The sequence below is a fragment of the Polypterus senegalus genome, chromosome 1, assembly GCF_016835505.1.
Source record: "Polypterus senegalus isolate Bchr_013 chromosome 1, ASM1683550v1, whole genome shotgun sequence".
NCBI classification, from domain to species: Eukaryota; Metazoa; Chordata; class Cladistia; order Polypteriformes; family Polypteridae; genus Polypterus; species Polypterus senegalus.
In genome coordinates, this window is record NC_053154.1 from 142,727,880 (window position 1) to 142,749,080 (window position 21,201).

At 37.9% G+C, this 21,201-nt stretch overlaps 1 protein-coding gene across 2 annotated transcripts in view; it reads left to right on the forward strand.

Moving 5' to 3' along the window:
• Positions 1 to 315: 315 nt before the first annotated feature.
• The window catches only part of megf6 (multiple EGF like domains 6), a 386,160-nt gene continuing 365,274 nt past the window's right edge, over positions 316 to 21,201 (forward strand). For both annotated transcript variants that reach the window (XM_039759556.1, XM_039759564.1), the window contains exons 1-4: positions 316 to 541; positions 13,768 to 13,902; positions 15,339 to 15,448; positions 19,946 to 20,050. In XM_039759556.1, coding sequence (XP_039615490.1) covers positions 465 to 541; positions 13,768 to 13,902; positions 15,339 to 15,448; positions 19,946 to 20,050 — 427 coding nt within the window. In that variant the 5' untranslated portion in view covers positions 316 to 464. The remainder of the gene's footprint in view (positions 542 to 13,767; positions 13,903 to 15,338; positions 15,449 to 19,945; positions 20,051 to 21,201) is intronic.

The following is a 21,201-nucleotide window of genomic DNA, read 5'->3' on the forward strand; positions in this document are numbered from 1 at the left end:
CATTAAATGCTCGGGAAAAATGTTTGTAAATAAAGCTTGTATTTTTGATGCAAAGTGTTTTTCAATTAGTGTTTGTTAATTTGATTTGACTTATTATCATAAACTAATCGCAGGTAAAATTATACATATACCTGTAACTAATAGTCATCCCCAAAATAGAAAATTAGCAGTTAGGAACAAGAACGGTCTCTTTAAGTGCCCCTTTTTTAGTGCAATTGTAAGTATTGCGTTGCCATGGTGCTAGTGGGTCACGTGCGTCCTCCTCCCTGAGTAGCGGCGAGGGTCTGGAGAGCGCGGACAAGTGGCTGATCGACTTGGAGCGGAATAGTGAGGAGTACCACTGCGCACATGGGAAGCGATGAAACGGGTCACACATTGACAGCTGTCTGAATGAACAGAGCAATGCAAAAGTATAGCACTACACTACGTTTCGTCTTGTAATTTTTTTTTCTTGAAAATACACAATGGCACTTTTAACTTTATTTTGTCTAATTTCCTATGGCATTAGTCTGGTGCAATCGGTGGAACTTCTTCCTGAAATGTAAGTCAATATTTTTTAAACTTTGAGAATTCATCAATGTGTATCTCGATGTGCTGAAAAAACAAATATTTGTAGTGAATTACAATATATTCTTTAGCATCAATTAACTGTCAATTGCAATATTACAACCATAGAAAATAGACTTTTGCAAGCTGCCTCACTAAAGCAGTACTTTGGTATATGAAAAGTAGGTTAATAATAAAAATACAAACCTATTTTATGAACTATTTTTTTCCCGGTTTTGTCTTCAGGTTTGCAGTCCTAAATATTTCAGTTCTGACAGCGTTGTATAGGTATGCAAACAGGAAGAAAGAGATAGCGTTCCCCGAAATGCCCAATCTGCCTGTCTTAATTTCTGTATTTGTGTATTAGTAGGAGCATCCAGCGCTAACTGAGTGGCCACCAACTTTTTAGAGCGAAACCTAGTTTACGATTTTCACCGTACAAGTTGGAAATCTGTGCAAAATTTTGGCTTATGTATGTATTTATTTATGTGATGATACCTAATTTAGATCATAAATTACAATGTGACATTCCAGCTGCCTATTTACTGATTTCCGCTTTCCGATTTAGGATGTCATGCAGGCTTAGGTTTCTTCAACAACATCGAAGTTATGGAAGAGCACATTTCTTAATCATGTCCTGCAAATTAAAAACTCTTAGGTGTACAAAACAAATAGATGATGTAGGATACCCGCGAAAAGGCTCACCGTCACTGGCAGAACGTGCCAACTGTGCACTTGAAACAGCTGGAAACAGTATTAACTACTAGGTTGCTCTGTGCAAAAATATGTCCCGATTTCTACATATACCTGTATACTAATACATGGGTACGTAGAGAGACATAGCGCTCTCGCGACACGGAAGACTTCGCTCCTCTTGCAGAGACGCTGTGAAACAAAAACTTGGCAGGGCAGGAGCCTCGTTGCACCGCTAGATGTAGCCCTTGTTGCCTGAATGTAACTGCAATCCATTTTCGTATGTGCGTAATATTTATAACTACAGAATAATTTGATCCTTTTACATAACTGAGACAAGTCAAGAGCTGCATCTTCAATTCAGTTTTGTTTATTATTTAAGACGGTGTGAGTTCCTGATAATGTTGTCATTGTTATTCATCCATCCATTATCCAACCCGCTATATCCTAACTACAGGGTCACGGTGGTCTGCTGGAGCGATCAACGTTATTATTATATAGTGAAAGCCCTTTTTTTTTAAAGAAGCAATAACTATACATACAGTATAACATCAGTGATAATAAACGATTTTAACAAGCAATACAAATAAAATAATTAGGTGCTTTACTAAAAGTTTTTATTATAATGCATGTCTAGAAATTGACATTTTAATCTTATTTTATTTCCTACAAATCAAGCTGTAAGAAGACTACACAATGCTGAGATTTATTAATGTGGGGCCAGTTGCCCTTTCTTGGATTACTCTTAGTGGAGACCTCCCTCATTTCCAGTTTTGTGTGGAGCTCTCCATGTGAAGTGACTGGACTGATTGTGGTAGTGAAGGATGGCCGTTGTTGCTAAACATTCCGGCTCACAGGGAACAAAAGATTTGACTTCCTTCTCCAGAGTCCTTGGTTTTCACGCCAGCTTACAATGTGCTGCTTTTTTGTGCAAACGCACGATTGATTCTTACATTATTCAAAATTTACCAATGAAGTTACAGTACTTCAGTTTTTTGTGTTATAAAGACATTTTTCATGTTCACCTGATATATTCATTTTATTAAGTTTGATTTTGAATTCTGGCCTGCTATACTAGGTGATTTCAAAGTAAGTTTTTATTAGTAGAGTTAATATTTAAATCAATAATTAATTCAATATTCCTAAGAACACAGTGGCGATGGATGCCTTCATAAATTTTAGGCATACATCAAACTACAGCAAATCCACATTTTCAGTCATGCTTGTCTTTCCAGACTGTTAACTTGAGGTGTTCATGTGAGTCTCCATCAGTGTTAACTTTTTAAATTACATTTCCCTGTAGACTGGGTAATACCTGCAGTTCTATTTTTCTGACTTCACTGTGCTTGACTTTAATCTTAGTGTCAATCTACATCCACTTAGTGTCAATCTTCATCCACTTCATTTAAACTTTAGTGGGGTCAGCCTAATATGTATTTACATGGGGTTTATCATATAAAGTTATAGATTTAAAGAATGTCTAAATTCTAAAAATACAGCTGTAGAGTAGTGTTATCTTGGCTCCAGAAAGTAGTAATGTGTTGCTTGCTGATTAGCACATGCAAGTAAGAATTTCTCCTTCTACACGTGACATTAATGATCCTGTTTGATCTTTTTTCACTCTTTTATTTTGTTAGTTTGAACAGCATTGCTGTTGTACTGCAGACTTTATACAATACATCAACATTCAAGTGCATGATTTACCATACACATTTTAAACACAACTGCTGTTTACTTTAATACTTGTCCAAGCCTGCAGGTTTACCACAGTTAAGACACTTTTTTGTTTCTTGCACATGTTATTAGTGCTTCATTTCACCCAGTTGTAGAACTCTGTGTTGTAATGAGTCTGACTCTATTCTAAATTGTTAACACTTTTCTAATTTTTAAAGTTTTTTGGGATTTTTTTTTAGCACTTTCACAAATAATATCTCCGTCCCTAGGACTTGCCAGTAAAGGTGAACATTTGCTACCACTAATGAAATTTTCTGCTTAGTGAAAGATTATGACCCCCTTCGGGAAATGTGAAATTTCTCATCAAATTTGCAAAAAGTGAACCATTGTCAGTGTTAGAGCACTGCTCAACTTCATGTGCTGTAATAAACTGATATCTTTAGTTGAGATTTGAATGGGTAATGCATAGCCGACTTGGATGTTACTTATGCAATGCTGTTATTTATATTTTGCATCATTTTGAATGTATCGTACATGAATTGCATACATATATGCACTCTCAAAACAACTTAATGTAACTTTGGGACAAAGGGAGCTGGGGGCATTCCAGCAGAACTTACCACATGGTGGAAAGCATGATCAATAACCTTGGCCAGGGCACCAGTTCATCACAATGCATAATCACATACAATTCTACATTCAAACGTAATAAATTTAAAATCAGGGATTAATATCTTTGGAGATGTGGAAGTGACAAGCAGACTGCACACAGACAGGTACCATCAACAGGATTAGGACCCAAAGTCCAAGTAAGTATGCACAATGCTCTAAGCCTGTCCAGTGAACTGCATTTCAATTTATTCAAGTGAGCTGATATGGAGGTGCAGTGGTCCTGTGTGTGGGATCTTCATTCCATGCCCATGTGGTTTTGTAGTATGTAGTATGGACCAGTGGTTAAGATTTTCGATTTTAAAACTCAAGCAGCTTATACAGTTCCCTCTAATGACTAAATTATTCCTGTGTGACTTTGAGCAAGTCATGCAACTTGTTGATGTGCTATGCTTAATGTGTAGAAGATAAATATCAACAATTGTACTGTATGAATGTCACTGTAAATACCGTCAGATGGTGATCACTATAAAAGGATGCAGAATAAAATAAAACTTGTTTATGTGATACTTCAGCTTTCTCTCACATCTCAAAAGACATTCATGTTAAGTTGATTGGCCTGCATAAAAGTAGTAATGTGTGTGTAAGAGTGTTCCTTGCGATGGGCTGGTCTTCCATCCAGAATAGGCTCTTCCATCCCTCACCTCCAAAAATAGATTCAGAATGGAAATGAATAAAGAAATTTAATTTGGGGGATAGGTCATAGTGGTTGGCCAGGGTTCAATTTTCGGACCATTTTTTGACTGCTATGAGCTTACTCTTATGAGTGTCTCCAGGATCTCATATTCCTACTCATAACTCAAAGATACATACAATATGTGGCAATCCCTATTTTGAAGCCAGCCAATGCAAGTTTGTCCTACAGTGGAGTAGAATCATGTATGTTTTACATATATCATGTAAAACAACTCTGCTAAGATAAGTGGACAAAAATACCATTCAGGATTGGCTTCTGCTAACTCCTAAAATTAATAGGATTGAATTAAGTAGTTCAGTAAACTGAGAAATTAATATTTTTATTAGATTTAATCCTTAAAAGTGTGTGATTGTTGGAAGTACTCGAGGTCCACAAAAGAGGAAATATTGGGGCACAAACCTGGTCGTTCCCGTTTAATAAATACAAGTCCAACAAAACTTGCACTCGAAGGTGCTAAATAAACAAGCAAAAGCAGTGTCCTGTCAAGGGACATTTCTCTCAGCTTTCAAGCCTCGTAAAGTCATCGAGGGAAGGAGCATCATCCTGCGATGGATTCTTATAATGAGTGACCGTGGGATATGTATCAGAAAAACTGGAAGGGGAGGAGTTAGTTGCTCTCACTGGGCATCTTTTTATTACTGTGTAGAAAGTAACAGAGGATGAGGTTAGGGCCAGCTCACCATCTCTAGAGGAGTGGAAGTACATACCTCAGAAAAGCCCAGAGGATGATCCACAGATGAGCATGCATAATAACTGAAAGCAAGAATATATTTACTTTGTGTATTTTGGCCCTGGGGTGTCTCTCATAGTGTGTTCCAGTTGCCCAACCAAGATGAAAAGGTCTTAAATCTTGAATTCCAACCTTTTATTTAAAAAGTCTTTCATGAACATTATTCATGCCCCATTTGATATGCATGAAATCCATTTGCAGTGATTCAGAATTTTGCTATTTTTTTGTCCATAGAAAATTGGGACTTTGTGTTTTTACTTTGTGTTCCTTGGCTCATATCCAGTACAAATCTTACCTTTGTCAGAAGATTCTTCATGCTGTCTTCTGTTCATCCAATTCTCTACACAATTTGTTCTGTATCCTATATCTTTTTTGAAACAAACAAGGTGGTTCTTGTCACAGAGTGTTTCCATATTAACTGAGCCAACAGCCAAAGTTGCAGATAACACAGCCTGCGTATTTCAGCATCAAGTCATTCATCATCAGGTCACTGCAGAATTTGACTGTTGCTGTTTTGGAAATCACTTTGAATGGAACTAAGCTTCATTTTATTTTTGGGTTCATTTCTGCAATGCTCTTCATGTTTCTGTCGATCCTGATTGTTGTCCCGGGAGAAGCCTTTTTTTTGATAATGCTACAGGTGGATTTGTAATTATACACATGACTGCTGTGCCTTAGCTGTGTGGTTTACTCATTGAGAACATGAGAGATGTAACCGGCATCCCCACAGTATTCACAAAGGAGCTCAACTTTGGCCTTCATGTCCATAAAGTCTGCCTGGCTGCTATCACAAAGATTTTTGTCTTAGCAGTACAAATTTCACCCAATGGATGTTTTCTTGACAGTTTTTCATTTTGTTTAATTGTATGCATGATATATTAGCACAGGGCTTAACATGGATACCTCACAGATCCAATAACACGGTTTCCAATCCCAGCTGAGTCAGCCTCTGTGTAGACATTTTATATTCTTGTGAGATTCAGAGCCAGTTTGTTGGTATAAGTCACAAGAAAAGTGACTTTGTCAATTTTAAACCGACTCTGGACCTCCTAGAGGTTTATTTTCTCCAGGAATGCAGTGGACTGGAGATTTGTTTCCTTGTTTCCATTGACAATTCACCATATTTAAGTTATAATGTTAAGAGACTTACTTTGATATGATATCATGTTAATCAGATTAAACTTTTCTCTGTTTTATTGCATGTTCAGACTGTTATATGTGTTCATGATGTATGAGTATATGTGTAAAAGAAGTATGGTTTATTGTGGGGTCCTGCAAAATCAATCCTGGAGGACCATTGTGACTGCAGGTTTTTTTTTCCAATCTAATTTCGTAATGAGAAGTCGGTTATTGCTGTTGAAGCACTTATTGCTCAAGCAACATTTTTATGCTTCATTTTCATTGTATAGCTTGTTAAGATTCCCCATCCTTAATTGCTTATTTTACTTTTAGACTGCTGCATTCACTGTTTTTAATTGTTCCTTATCTAATATATAAAGCAGAGTCAATGTGTGTATGTATGTTTGTTTGTCCACCATACAAATCTGCACCGGGCATCCGATCGGCACCAAACTGGGCATGGGGCTCCTCTGTGACCAGGAGAAGGTCATGGGGTATGTCTGAATTGGAAAAATGTTCGTGGTGAACCGCAGGGCACCTTTTCACTAACACAACCTTTGGCACACGTCCCCGTACCTATAATTGACAAGATGGCTGTATGTTCCAACAGACGTTCACCGCAGCACCATCTAGCAGCAGCTTTGGTCTTTGTGCGTCGCTCTTTACCCATGTTTCTTTAAATTGCCAACAGATGGCAGAAGTGTCCAAGTATGAGAAAGCCGACTACTTTGATTGGGTGAAGAGCAACTGCCGTATGGACGTAAAACGTGAACGACCCAGTGCGCGTGACCGGCTGACACACCCGCGTTTCCGCACATCACACTCCCACATGCACTGATAGTGCTGTATTTCATTCGCCAACGTCCGTTATATGCAATCACATTTGAACAGAGACTCGCCTTAAAAAGACACCATCCTTCCCCCACCATTTTCCCCAAATGCAGCACCGGTTGTATGTCACTTCTCTCTGTAGTTACCATTGCCAACGTCTGTTAGATAGCATCACGGTTCAACACAGACTCTCCGGTTTCAGTGCTACTCTTTCTCACTGGCTTTCCATATTTGTAGTGCTTTTTGCTCCCTTTCCGACTGACAGTACGATTTCAGTGTTGCTCTTTCTGACTGGCTGCTGCTATTTGTTCACTTTCTGACGTATTGTAAATAGCATAAATTCTTCTCACTGCGGTGCTTATTCCGTATGTAATACCATGTAACACATTATAATTTTCCTGCTTTTTGCTAATACACCCATGCCACCGAAAAAAAGACGAAAAATTGGAAGGTCCAATTCAGATGCCACAACAAAGTCTATTTCAAGCCCGTCTCAAATGCCACACCACACAGAATCCAGAGTAGAGGAACTTACAATAAAATGCCAATCACAAAAATGTTTGTTCTTTTTCTATGTTCTGTTTCTTTCATTTGGGAAATTCACCGGTTATAGATTCCTGGGCAACGCCGGGTACTCCTACTAGTTTGCAATAAGATAAAAATGACAAAGAATCCAGCAGCTCTTCATCTGACTTGTTTTCCTGTACACCTGGCTTAATAAAATATGTGGAAGAAAACTGAATAAAAAAAACAGTGAAAGGCTGTGAATCAAATCAAATCATTTGGATGAATCTTTGGAAAGGAAATAATCTACTATATAAGAATGAACTGACATAGCAGAATAAAAACACTTACATGCTATAAAATTTAATAACACCAGTTATTGGCAAAGATTGGTTTCTATTTAAGCAACAGGATTGGAACAAAAACTTTTAGCCTCTACAGCCCACCAGACAGACTTTGCAGACCCCTGGCTTATAGCATTATAGCTGGAAATCTATGAAAGTGCTCTGAGTTTATAGTCAGTGAAGGACAGACTAGGACAGACCACACTACACAACACACAAATAAATTGACTTGAATTGTTCTGCTGTTGTTTGAGTGGTCTTTCTGAGGTTTCTTTGGTTCGCTACCAAACCTTAAAGATGGGCAGTTAAAGCTGACAAGTCACTCTGCACTGGCCCATTGTAAATTCTGTAAGTGTACACGTGTTGTTTAATGAATTGGCATTCTGTCCAGATTTTGGGTCTTGCCATCATTACTGCAAGTTAACTCATGAGATGGCATAAGTGAATGCTGAAAATACATACAATATATATATATATATTTATTTATTTCTTTATTGTAGAATTTATTTGTGCTTTAAAAATCGTTAAATGTAAACTCTTTCGTTTGCTGTGTTTTTATTTGTGTATGTTAAGGAAACTGTAGTAAGCATTCTATGTACTGTAGTGGAGAAAAGCCAGTGATTGGAGATATGAAGTGTTCTATTCTACCTTTTAATAAGGTTTAATCATACTGTATATTATAAGGCAGTGATCCCCAAAATGATACACATATAAAAATGAACACCAGGAAACATAAAGAATGACAATTCTATTTTAACTTCTAAATTTTACAACAAAAAACTAAATACAACACAAGCTGAACATTACACATGAGGTTATGAGTATACACAATGTTTAAATGTTTAAACAGTAAAAACTTCAGAAGGAAAGATGTTGAAAATAAATACTATTTTAACTACACAACCAGAAGTTTAAACCTGGAAGATAAACTATGGAACATAAAAGTACTTAAACATATGCTGTTTTCAAGTGTCCAGCATACTCTGGAGTGTTGTGCGGCTAATGACATTAGAATATTACTTTCAATCTGTGTAGAAATAAAGCAAGTGAGAAAATATGCACATAGTGTAACAGTTATGTGTGTTTAGAGAATTAGTTAACTGTTTTGAAAGCTGGACAATTTTTGATTATTTACTTCAACAAAGACTTACAGTAGATATCTATTGCAGAAAATACTTAGTAAATAAAAAACAGACTTGAACCATCATTATGTATCAAATTCAAACATAGCCATCCTTTATTTATACCATCTGGTGGAATCCTATGGGTTCTTGTTAATGTGACATGGAGACTGATGAAATCTAACAGAAGGCTTCCTTTAATCAGCTAGGTTTGTTGACATACACACTGATCAGCATGCAGGTAAATGGTATAGTCCAGAATAATATCTCTGTATTAAGTAATATGTAAAGTCTAATAATCGTTACAAGTCATGGGTGACTACTTGGTTAAAAGAAATAAGGCTTCTTATACAGCATGGAGACTGCTTTATGAGATCAAAATATAAGGTAGATGTTTATTATCTCATTTTATAATTTGTGTAATAGTATAACTGTCAGGATGACCTAGTTAAACAGGCAGGCAGTTTCCCATTCATTTTTCTCTGGTAACATTACAATGTTTTTATTAAATAGTTTTGTGAGAATGAGTCATACTGAAACAGAAAAACAAAAACAAAGGAATGTAATAACATGCATTATTAGAGTACATAAAATACATCATTTAAATGTCATTTTGCAATATCATGTAGATAAAGACCAAGCACAAATAGACGATTGTTAGCAGAATAGTTTTAATAAATGGCCACATTTCAACTCAAGTGAAATAAAAATTCCATAGATTTATACTCTATTGTTAGTTGTAGGTCATGTTTCCTAAACATTTCATTTTTTAAAGATGTTCATGATAAGGAGTTTGAAATCTGTATTGAAGCCCTCTATTGTGTGTGCCACCAGACGATATGACAGCAAGTTCCTCTGCTGGCAGGAGCAGCTATTGGAAGAGTAAATGACAAATCCATACAAGTTGAAATACCCTTTCTCAAGGTAAATTGGAAAGACTAAATAAATTAATCAGTAATTGAGTTTGCATTGAGTATCTCTGTTTAATGATAGGCAATACTGAAATTTTTAGATGGGATTTTTTGAAACTGAAGATAATTGTACAGCAGATACAATTCAAAAATCTAAACAAGAATGTTACTTTCCCTATAAATATCAACTGAATTTCAAAAGAACAGTCCACTGGGAGTAAGTTTGGTTAATGTAGAAAGATGAATGAACAGTGTGACGGACAGCCAGGTCCCATGCCCGGTCGGGACGCCCCTGCTGCATATGTTCCGGGGGAGCCACCATGGACAGCTCAATACCTCCCCCGGGACGCTAGGTGGCAGCCTCCCTGGCCAATGTTCATTTCCCACTCTCCCACGTGGCTCCATGGGACATGGAGTCCTCTACAGCCTGGTTGGGAGATGGGGTGGCAGCTAGGGGGAGCTGCCAAGACTCGAGAGCCTGGCTGGATGAATCTTCAGCCCCACCCGGAGGTGCAATTAGGACCAGGTGGTCAAGCACCTGGAACACTTCCGGGTGGGGTATAAAACGAGTCAGCCTCCACCACTGAGTAGCCAGAATCGGGAGGAAGAGGACGAGGTTGCCTGGGAGGAGTGGTGGTGCCAGGAAGAGTTGTTGTTTGGGATTAAAGTGCTTTGAGACTGTGTATTGCCTGTGGGTCACGGGGAAGGTGTGCGCCCACGGGTGAAGAAAAAATAAAAAATCTGTGTGTTTTGTACACGTGCCTCTGTGTAGTCTGTGCCAGGTTGGGCGCTATATATCGCCTTTTACAACAGACAGACTTACAGACATACCAACAACAGTAGGTGCTTCACATTTTATGTGAGCAAACCTAAAAACACTTTTTCCCCCACTAAGTGTGAGAGAAATGACATGTTTACAGAAGTGAATGATTAAAGAGGAGAATTTAATCTTTACAGTTCTTTGCTGTAAAGTAGAACAATTAGTATTTAATTAACTGGACAGTCACTGTGAGATAGCTTTCGGTAGTATGAGAGGTCCATCCATCAGTTGTCAATGCTTCAGTGGGTGCAGTGGACAACTTGTGTTTTATTACCACTTGTGTATGTCATTGAATTGCAGGGACCACTGACTGGCTTATGTGCACACAGTAATAAATGTTGTAATGAGGCTTGAGCACTTTAAATAAATACTTGAAGCTGGCGTCTTCTACTACTGCCTGTGGCCGCAAAGATGATGAAATAGAAGAGCCAATTGCTTCTAGAATTTTTTTGACTCTGTATGAAGCTGCATTTAGACCCTGCTTAAAAACAGTGGGGATCAGTAGTTGGACTCCTGTTTTTTTTTTTTGCCTAGCTATGGTGATGCTTCTGAAAATGCATTTGATGTGTTGTTTCCGCACACATACCCTACAACTGCTGAACAATGTCGACACAGCTCTGTTGTCCGATCTACCATTCACTCTTCGTTGCTATTGTAATTCACAGGGAATCCAAAATGTTCCCACACAGCTGATTTAAAAAAGCAGGTGGGTCTTCTAACCCATCTGTGTTGTGTTCACTCGCCACAGTGTGACTGATTTCGTGAGACCTGTCACACATGTGCGCATGGAAGGCAACTAAAGGGCTCGAATAAGGGTAACTCCATGCCTGACCAGGGCATGATGGAATGCGCTAATCCTTTTTATCTTTCCAACTCAGACCAGTTATGGGAAATTGTGCCTGGCCCTGATGACATCATTTCTGGTCCCGGCCAGTGACGACACTCCTGGTCCAGACTCTGACGACGTCACTTCTGGTCCCAGTTCCGACAACGTCACTTCCTCTACCTTCCTTTAAAACCACCATCTTTGCCTCATCCAAGGCAGTTTTGTTCTGGACTCGAATCTGTACTATTGTGTAATCAATTTTCAAATTTGCAGTCGGGCTTCAAGTATATGGGAGGCTGCCTCAAAACATTTTCTGGCACATGTCTATTCATTTGACAGACCCCAATCAGCTTGTGGCTAAACTTGCTAAAGGCTTACAGTTTAAGGTTTCTGTGTGGTATTCATGCTTGTAAATTTGGTTCCAATCTTCACACATTCACTGCATATTCTTTGTATGATTGCATGTACGAACTGTAATGCCTGTGCTGCCCGTTAGTGAATATCGTTTCTTTGTGTCTACACGAACTGTGTCTGACAATAGTATTCACACAAATGAGAAATGATTGAACTGTGTGCATGGTTGTAAATGTTTTAGATGTGGGCTGGACTTTTCCAAATTTCTTTGCATAAAGTCTTGTCTCGCGGGGCTTGAAATTCTCTCTTGCAGGATTTCACTTTCACCAAACAACAAATCTTTTAATTCTTGAGGATATGCCTCTTCATTTGGAATAAATACTACTTTTCACTGATGGAAACACGAATTAGACGATCTACAAGTCTCCGACTTAAAGTTTAAATCCGAACAATATATTTGATCTCTTTTCACTGTTCCGTTATTTCACCGAGTAATAATTTCCGTTTGTTTGCGCTAATGCGATCTTTACTATCATTTATTTGAGACTTTTGAATTTTCGTACTTACATTATCTCTAAAGTGCTCTGTATGTGTATCGCGCCATTGTTTTTGAATTCTTTACGGCGTTCTACTTTGTCATCTACTCTTTGTCTTTTATTTCTGGCCCTGGGCGTGGTTAAATCTATTGGCACAAAGTCTCGTCTCGCAGGACGTGAAAGAGTCTCTCTGACAAAGTCACATCTCGTCTATCTTTCCAAGATTTTTTTATAATATATATATATATATATTTATATATTTATATATATTTCAACTTGAGTTGAGTGGTGGTAGCTCTGCTACCTCACAATAAGCTGGGTTTCACAACTCATGTCCCCTCTGAGTATTTTGCTTGTTCTTCCCATGTCCACATGGGTTTCCTCAGTGTACTCCAGTCTGTGTGCTCCGATACTAAATGGTCTTAGTGTGTGTGTCTGTGTGTGCCCCCTGTGATGGACTGGCCTTGTGCCCAACACTTGCTGAGATAGGCTCATGTGACCCTGCTCAGGATAAAGTGGATTTAGGAGATGAGTGTATGGATGGATATCTGAACACTAGAACATTCTTGATGAGAACAGGCTACTCAGCCCAACAAAGTCTGACAATACTAGTCACCTAAATTCTCAGATGAAATTTGAGTTTTGAAGGTCCCTAAAGTTCTACTGTCTAACACAGTACTCATAGTAATATATATACTGTACTGGACATATTGACTGAAATGGATGGGGATTCTGACGTTGGATTGGAAATTACATCGGTTGACCTCCATGAGTCTCTCCTCCACTCTAGGGAAACAAGCAAAATACGTGTTAGTTATGGTGTCACATTCTTAGTTTTCCCCGTAATCTTATTTTTCCCAAATCCCATTAAACACTCCCCAAGCTCACGTGATTTACAATATAAAAATATTTTTTATAAACAAATCATTACAAAACAGCAAAAGAATTGGGGCACCAGATGGTGATCCCAATTTAATGTCAGAGTTGTTTTTTTTATGAATGAGAATATTAAAGGAAAAAATATAATGTTACACGTGACATATATAAGGAAGCTCACTCTCTATGACTTCCATCTTCATTTAGCTCCTGTTCTATACTGATGGTGGCTCTGAAGGTCAGGTGATCCTTATAGAAGTGGAGACAAAATTGGTGGGTTGTGTGTTGGTTCTGGCAGAAGAGGGATGATGCTGAATGTTTTTTTTTTGTTCCAGCATTTTTAATATATATTCAGAAAACATTTAGAAATATAAAGTAAATGGCTTAGCATTAATATGAACAAGTTTATTGCCTTCATATCATTGGTTTCACATTTCTTTTGTGGTCACAGGCCACTTTTGTGTACAATACACTTGTCCTGCATAATATTGTAATGTTTTGTGTTTTCCACTTTAGGCCAAATGTGTGTGTACAACAGGAACTGGCCATGCTTGGACACAGACAACCTTGTGTGCAGGCCTTTGCTCGCATGGTTAAAGTGTGGAAGCAAGGCTGCACTGGGCAAAGATGGTGCATGGGATATGAACGAAGGTAGGCTATGGTATTTGGTTTAACAGTACAATAACAAAATGAATTACTGTACACATAAAACAGAGTTTAAGGCAATACAGTGCAACAGAGTGTCAGGGGAAGGGTTTCCAACGCATCTTGGTGACTGTCGATGTGGTGTTTATATCTACTTCCCCTGTTTGCTTGGGGTTCTGCTAGGTACTATGGTGTTCCCTCTCACAACCCTAAGGTGCCTAGTTTAATTTAATTGGTATGAGTAAGTGAGTGCAGGTGTACACGAGTGTGCCCTGTAATGGACCTGTACCCATTTAGGTTTGGTCGCTCTTTGCACTCACAACTGTTGGAAACTCAAAAAAATTAAAGTATGGATATACTTTGTTTAGAAAAGAAAAGAGAAATAGGAGCTTTCTGTTAATAGGAGGTATTGTGACCATGTAGTTAGTGCTGCTGTGTTTGATTCCATTGCTTGAGTGCAGTTTGTATATAATCCCTTGTCTGCATCACACAGATAGGAATGTTGGAGTGAGGGATTGTGCATTGTCTTTCCATCCAGAACTGGCTCTTTCTGGCTCTGTGACTAATGAAGCTGGTTCAGAAACTAGATGGTTTGGTGTTTTTTTTTCCTGAAATACTTCATACATCCATCTATTTTTTAACCTTTTTATGGTCACAGATTTATATGCCTATCCCAACTGCATTTAGTGCAAAATGGGAACAAGCCTTGCACATGGTGACAGTCTATTGCATGGCAAGTAGTGCCCATACCCTCAGTTTTACTCATACCCGACCAATTTAGAGTTAGGAGTTAGCCCTAAAACACATGAAAGAAAAAGAGGAGAAGGGGGCAAGAGCAAACTTAACAGAGACAATGTCCCTAACATTCAACATGAACCCAGAACTTAGTCTGTAAGACAAAAGTATTAACCACTGTACCACTATGCTATCTGTAAAAGCAGTACAGTATGTTAATTTAATAAAGCAATAATGCACCACTAATGTTGGACCAGGTAGAAGTGCTGCCCTTGTAGTAATAATACACTATATTGCTTATTTATTTAAAAATTTGATCTATGTAATACTAGAATAATATATATATATTATGTCTTAATTCCTTAATTAATGTACTGCCCAGACCCACACTCACTCATGTACTAAGGGGCACTCACTCACCAATTTAGAGGCACCAGCTCAAGACTCCATCTTTAGGAGGAAACCAGGGTACTGCAGAAAATCTGAACAAAAAAAACATAAACTTTGTACCCAAAATGCACTGGCTTAGATCTGAACCCAAGATCCAGCACAAACTGCTGAGCCACCATGTTGTCTATGCTGTTGTCATATTTTGTATATTTTGATTCAAAATGTTAGAGAAAATAAGTAGCGATATAACATTAATTCTTCAGATAGGATTATGAATTGAAAATCATAAGCAGTTCATCTTTTTTATTTGAGTGCAGGACCAGCTATTACACTGCCTACAGACAAGTATATGCCATGGACCGGCACACAGTGTACAAATGTTGCCCAGGGTGGACTCGAAAGGACAATGAGCTGGGATGTCTGCACCGTAAGTGTATATTCCTAAAACCTGAAAAGTATAAATCTGTAGAAGCTGCAGAGCATGGGTGCTACAAGCTTACAGAATCAAGTACTACTATGCAGTTGATGTAGAAAGTATTCAGACCCTTTCAGTTTCTGGTTTATTGAAAATTTAATTTTAAATGGATAATTCTGTTATTTTTGCCCACCAATCAAGACTCAATAACCCATAATTACAAACTGAAACATGTTTTTTAGAAAGATTTGCAAATTAACTAAAGGTGAAAAACAGAAATCTTTCACTTAACTCTTAACTTCTCGCGCTGGTGTATTTTGTACACCAATCTCAGTTATTTTTCTCCAACGTCCTTTAACTTGAACCTACAGGAAGCATCCGCCACCTATCCTCAGCTTGATTCACTACAAACACAATGTGGCAATGGTTTCCCTCCAGTGTGTTTTATGAGTGGATGCACAGTCGCAGGTTCAATAGGGTGCATTTGGTACACTGAGCAGGTACTTATGTATGTATGATGATGAAATGTTATTCTTGCTGTGACTTTGTCCGCAAAGAACATTCAACAACTGAAGTGAAATGTGATACATGTCCAAAATCCTGCAGTGAATGAAAGTGTGACCGGTGATGAATGAGCACTGGAGAAGTAGGTCAGGTTTATTTTCAGATTGTTCTAGACTGTGTCATACTATTCAGTAATATGGTATTAAATTACATTAAAACATTTACAATTTAAAATTATTTAAATATCTTATATTACAGTCTCACAGAGTGCATTTAAATAATGTAGCCATTTTAACACTGGTGTATAAAGTACACTGTGCAAGTACGTATGTGATAAGAAATGGTGCGAGTAGTTAAAATATACAAGTATTCAGAACCTTTTCTCTGGCACTCCAAATTGTGGTCAGGTGTATCCTGTTTGCTTTAATTATCCTTGAGTTGTTTCTACATTTTAATTGGAGCCCACCTATGGTAAATTGAATTGATTGGACATCGTTTAGAAAGGCATCTGTGCATAGAATGTCCCACAATTCACACTACATGTCAGGACAAAAATCAAGCAATGAAGTTCAAGGAGTTCTCTATAGACTTCCATGAACAATTGTGATGTGGTCCAAATCAGGGCAAAAGGTATAAAGCCATGGCCTCATTAATTGTTGAATAGAAGAAGCCTGAAACCACCAGGACTCTTTCTAGAGTTGGCTGTCTGGCTAATCCAAATAACTAGGAAAGAAGACCTTCATCAGTGAGGTGAACAAGAACCCAGTGGTCACTTTAACTGAGTTTCAGACATTTTCTGTTGAAATTGGGGAAACTGTTGGAAGGATGACCATCTTATCAGGCGTTTTTGGTAGAATGGTAGACGGAAGCCTCTCTTGAATAAAAATCAATATTATTGCATTTGAAGGACTCTGAGAGCATGAGGAAAAATTCTCTGGCCTGATTAGACAAAATATTAACTGTATGAGCACAATTCCAAGTACTATACCTGGCAAAGACCAGGCACTGCTGATCAACTGCCTAATACCATTCCTATGCTGAAAGGTGGAGGTGGCAGAATTGTGCTATGGCGATGCTTCTCAGTGGGACAGGGAGACTTGACACAATAGAAGGAATGATGAATGCAGCCAAATACAGGGTGGTCCTTGAAGAAAACCTACCTGTGACCTCAAATTGGAGCATCTTAGCATGATAAAGCCCCAAAGCATCCAGCAAGACAATGCTGGAGTGGCTGTGGGACAGCTCTCTTACTGTCCTTGAATGGTTAGCCACAATCTCCTGACTTACACCCCATAGCACACATGTGGAAAGAATTGAAGATGGCAGTTTACAGATGCTTCCCATCCAGTCTAACAGATCCTGTCTGTCAGGAAGAATGGGATAAGCTGCCCACATTCAGGTGTGCAACGCTTGTAATGTCTCACTCAAGAAGACTCAAAGCTGTAATTCTGCTAAAGGTCTTGTACAAAATCCTGAATTAAGGGTCTGAATGCTTACATGAATGAGAGAGTTCAATTTATAGTTTTTAGTAAATTTGCAAATGTCTTTCTGAAAACATGTTTCTACATTATCATTTTGGGTTATTATGTGTAAATTCATGAGCAAAAATTGAATTTTTTATCTATTTATTATTAAACCTACAACACATTAAGTGTGCAAAATATGAAGTGGTGTGAGTTGAATACTTTCTGAATCCAATGTGTATTTTAGTAAGGTTTCATCTTCATAAAATTGTGCTGAATTGACTATCAATTTCAAAATAGCAAATTTTGAACTACTGGTAATAAAAAATATCACAAACTAGATCATGTACCATCCAACAGGTATTGTTCCTTTTAATATATTGTCACTATATGGCTGTTAATATACTAATCTCTCGCTCTCTCTCTTTCTACTACAAAAATAAAGCAATCTGATTAATATTATTTGTACAATGTTTTTCATTATTTTCATGCTTGCTGTATTGGTCTGATTATTCATTATTCACTTCAGTATTATAAAAGGAAGGCAATATACATGCAATAGTTTAATACAGATGTAAGTTTGGGGGTTGAATCTGGTTCCTTATATTAACTTGTACAGCAGACTGAAAGAAACTACAAAAGTCAACACAAACTGACTGGCCATATGTGGCCATTTGGCTGCTTTTCACACTGCCCTGGTTGTAGAGGTTTTTGTGTTTGGCCTTTGAATTAGCTTCCCAAAGGATTCCACTGAGGTTTTCTAATCTTTCCTCTAACAGAAGCATTAAGTTTTATTCAGTAAGGAAATGATGTATTTTAAAGATGACCAAGTAAAATAGATTTTTGTCTGCTGAAAAAGATCACTAAACTCTTAGGTATTTGTCCTATCCGAGCACTGATACTTGCAGATAGTGAGGTGTTCATGTCTGTAAATGGGATGCTTTTATCACCTAAATCACAGGAGCATATCTGATGGCCATTCTTTGTTTCAGGTGTAAATGTCTCAAAGGGTAAAGTAAAAAGAAATGTTAGCAAATGCAGCTACACAGTTAGAATATCTAAAACATGCATTTCAAACACGCGGACCCTGGGCCACATGCAGCCCGCAACAGAAATACGTGCGGCCCGCATGACAGATCCTAGTTAGCACTGAACTTGCACAAAATGATTACTATCATTTGTGATTGAATCATTCTGCATCTTTGGCATTACTTATTGACTTTTCTTACTTCTGCCTTCTGACAAAGGCACGTTTTTCCATGGCATTACGGTACCAGAAACGTCATCTGCTAGTATAGCTACGAGCCTTGACCAAAGTTAATGAGCTACAACATCACAACTGAAGTGCTAGGCTGCAGCAGGGGCGGCCTTAGGCATGTGCAAACTGTGCACCTGCACAGGGATGCCAACTCTCAGGGGCCACCACGCCAATATACATTGAATATAAAACAGAAAGAGAAAATAACAACATAGCTGATGGCAATGTGGCCGAAAAACATTATAGTAAACTATATTTACTAATATCGCTGAAGTCAGAGCAGTAAGCTACAGTATATGTAGTATTATAACGTTCTGCCATAATGAGAATATCATGGGCCACCACTTGGTTTTCAAGTTACGGACACGCGCATATAGAAGCTTGTCATGAGCATGAGGCGGTTATGCAGTGTCCGTAACGGACGTGGCCATCCGCCGTGCATAAGATACCATATTGACATTGGCAATTGATTTTTGGAGGATTTGTTTTCCAGCTTGAATTACTGAGCAATGAATTCAGTGAGCGTTTTCGTGATTTCATTTCACACGAACAGGACTTTGCACTGTTCTCTTACAACGATGAGAATGCACCTGAGAATATCCAAATGGAATTGATTGAACTGCTGTCAGATTCTATTCTGAAGGCAAAATACAGCAAAGTTGGTGTGCCAGGCTTGTATGCTTACCTGCCACCCTCGTATGTGCAGATCCGTAAGTTGGCATCGAGAGTACTGTCTATGTTCGGAAGCACTTACCTTTGTGAGAAATTGTTTTCGTTAATGAAAGCTTCCTGTTGAGCACCTTTCATCCCTCATAAAAGTTGCAGCTGCACAAGATTTCAAACCTGATATTGACGAACTGGTCACTAACAAGAGATGCCAAGTGTCGGGACAAAAGAAATAGATCTCACATTATAAGACTCTATATAATATAATGAATATAACATAATAATATAAGGACCTAGCTAAGAGACTAAGACTCTAATTGTATGCTGTTGTATGGAGCTTGTATGGAAATAAATAGCTTTTCTTTAAACTTTAAGTGTTACATTTTTTAAAGTTTTCAATATTGGAAAGAAAGCTACAGTAACTTTGTATAATAGTATAATAGTATTTGTTACAGTGCGGCCCGCTGACACACGTATGGCAGTCAAAGCGGCCCACCAATAGTAGTGAGTTTGACATGCCTGATCTAAAAGCTGATTACATAACAAGTCAGTCTGTATTGATATGAAATGGCAGGTACAGCTTCCTGATTCATAAAGTTTTCTTCTTCTCCCATGCAGCATTGTGCTCAGCAGGGACCTGCTTCAATGGAGGTCAGTGCAGAAGTGGAGAGTCCCAGGTCTGCCAGTGTCCAGAAGGTTTTCAAGGTTCTCGGTGCCAGTATGGTAAGTCCTTGTAGTTGGCCGCAACAGTCAAAAATATGACAACCTTGACGAAGCCTTCCCTTTTTTTTTTTACTAGATGCTGCTTTTTAATTAGATGAATCTATTACATAAAATGGAACTTTAATTTTGAAAAGTTGCAAATGAAATTCCTAGTTACTGTGTTGCCTGGCAATTATGTTTAAGTTAAAGAAATATATTTAATTTTTTCTACTATTCAATTCAGCCATTCAAGATTAACAGAATACTTTGTAGAATACACTGGCAGGGTAGATTGCCTCCCCTGCTCTTTTCCATATTTGCATCCTGCCACCTTAAGTGCACCACAGCAGGCAGGCAAAAGACCCAAGAAATGTATTTTGGTTTATATGTGGCGGTTTTGTCCATTGCTTTGTAACTTTGTGACTCTGATCACTCTAAAAGTGAAAAATGACAATAATGTGAAACCCAGTCTCATGGCTAAATATTCAATTTTTTAATTGATCAAGCAAATGTTATTAATTATAGTTTTTTTTAAAGAATTTGTGTGTGCAAATGTTAGAGGCATTAGAGAAACCTCAAGTAATCCAGATGGCAGACAATTGTCTTGTTTTGTTTTATATTTTTTTTTGTCAGGTTAATTTTATTATCTGGAAGTATCTCCTGATTTTGATCTGACTTTGTTGTTTTGTGGTTCTTTAGTATTGTTGTTTGCTTTCTAAATCCTTTGTGAAGGTGTTCACAATTAATGGTGCAATTTAAAGTATTATTAATGGATAATATAGTATGAGTAAATCACACACACACCAATGGCTTCTTGATGGTTCTTAAGAAGCATTTCTTAAAGACTTTGAAAGATATTGGCCCAGTATAGTTATAATGTGTCCATTACATTCTATGATGAGATACATATAGTTATGATAGACATTTTAGTGTTTCCTTGGATGGAGAAGAATGAATAAAATGAGGCCAACAGTACATTTGATTTCAATGTACTGATGAAGAGCTGTTTTTATAAATCACTGAATGGATTTTGACATACTGTAGAGTTTCTGAAGTGGGGCAGCATAAAAGAGTTGAGTTGTCAGAAAGTAAACAGATTTACTTGGGATTCAGAGCTAACAGTTCTTTCTTTCTTTCTTTCTTTCTTTCTTTAATGCTTTATAAGCCAAATA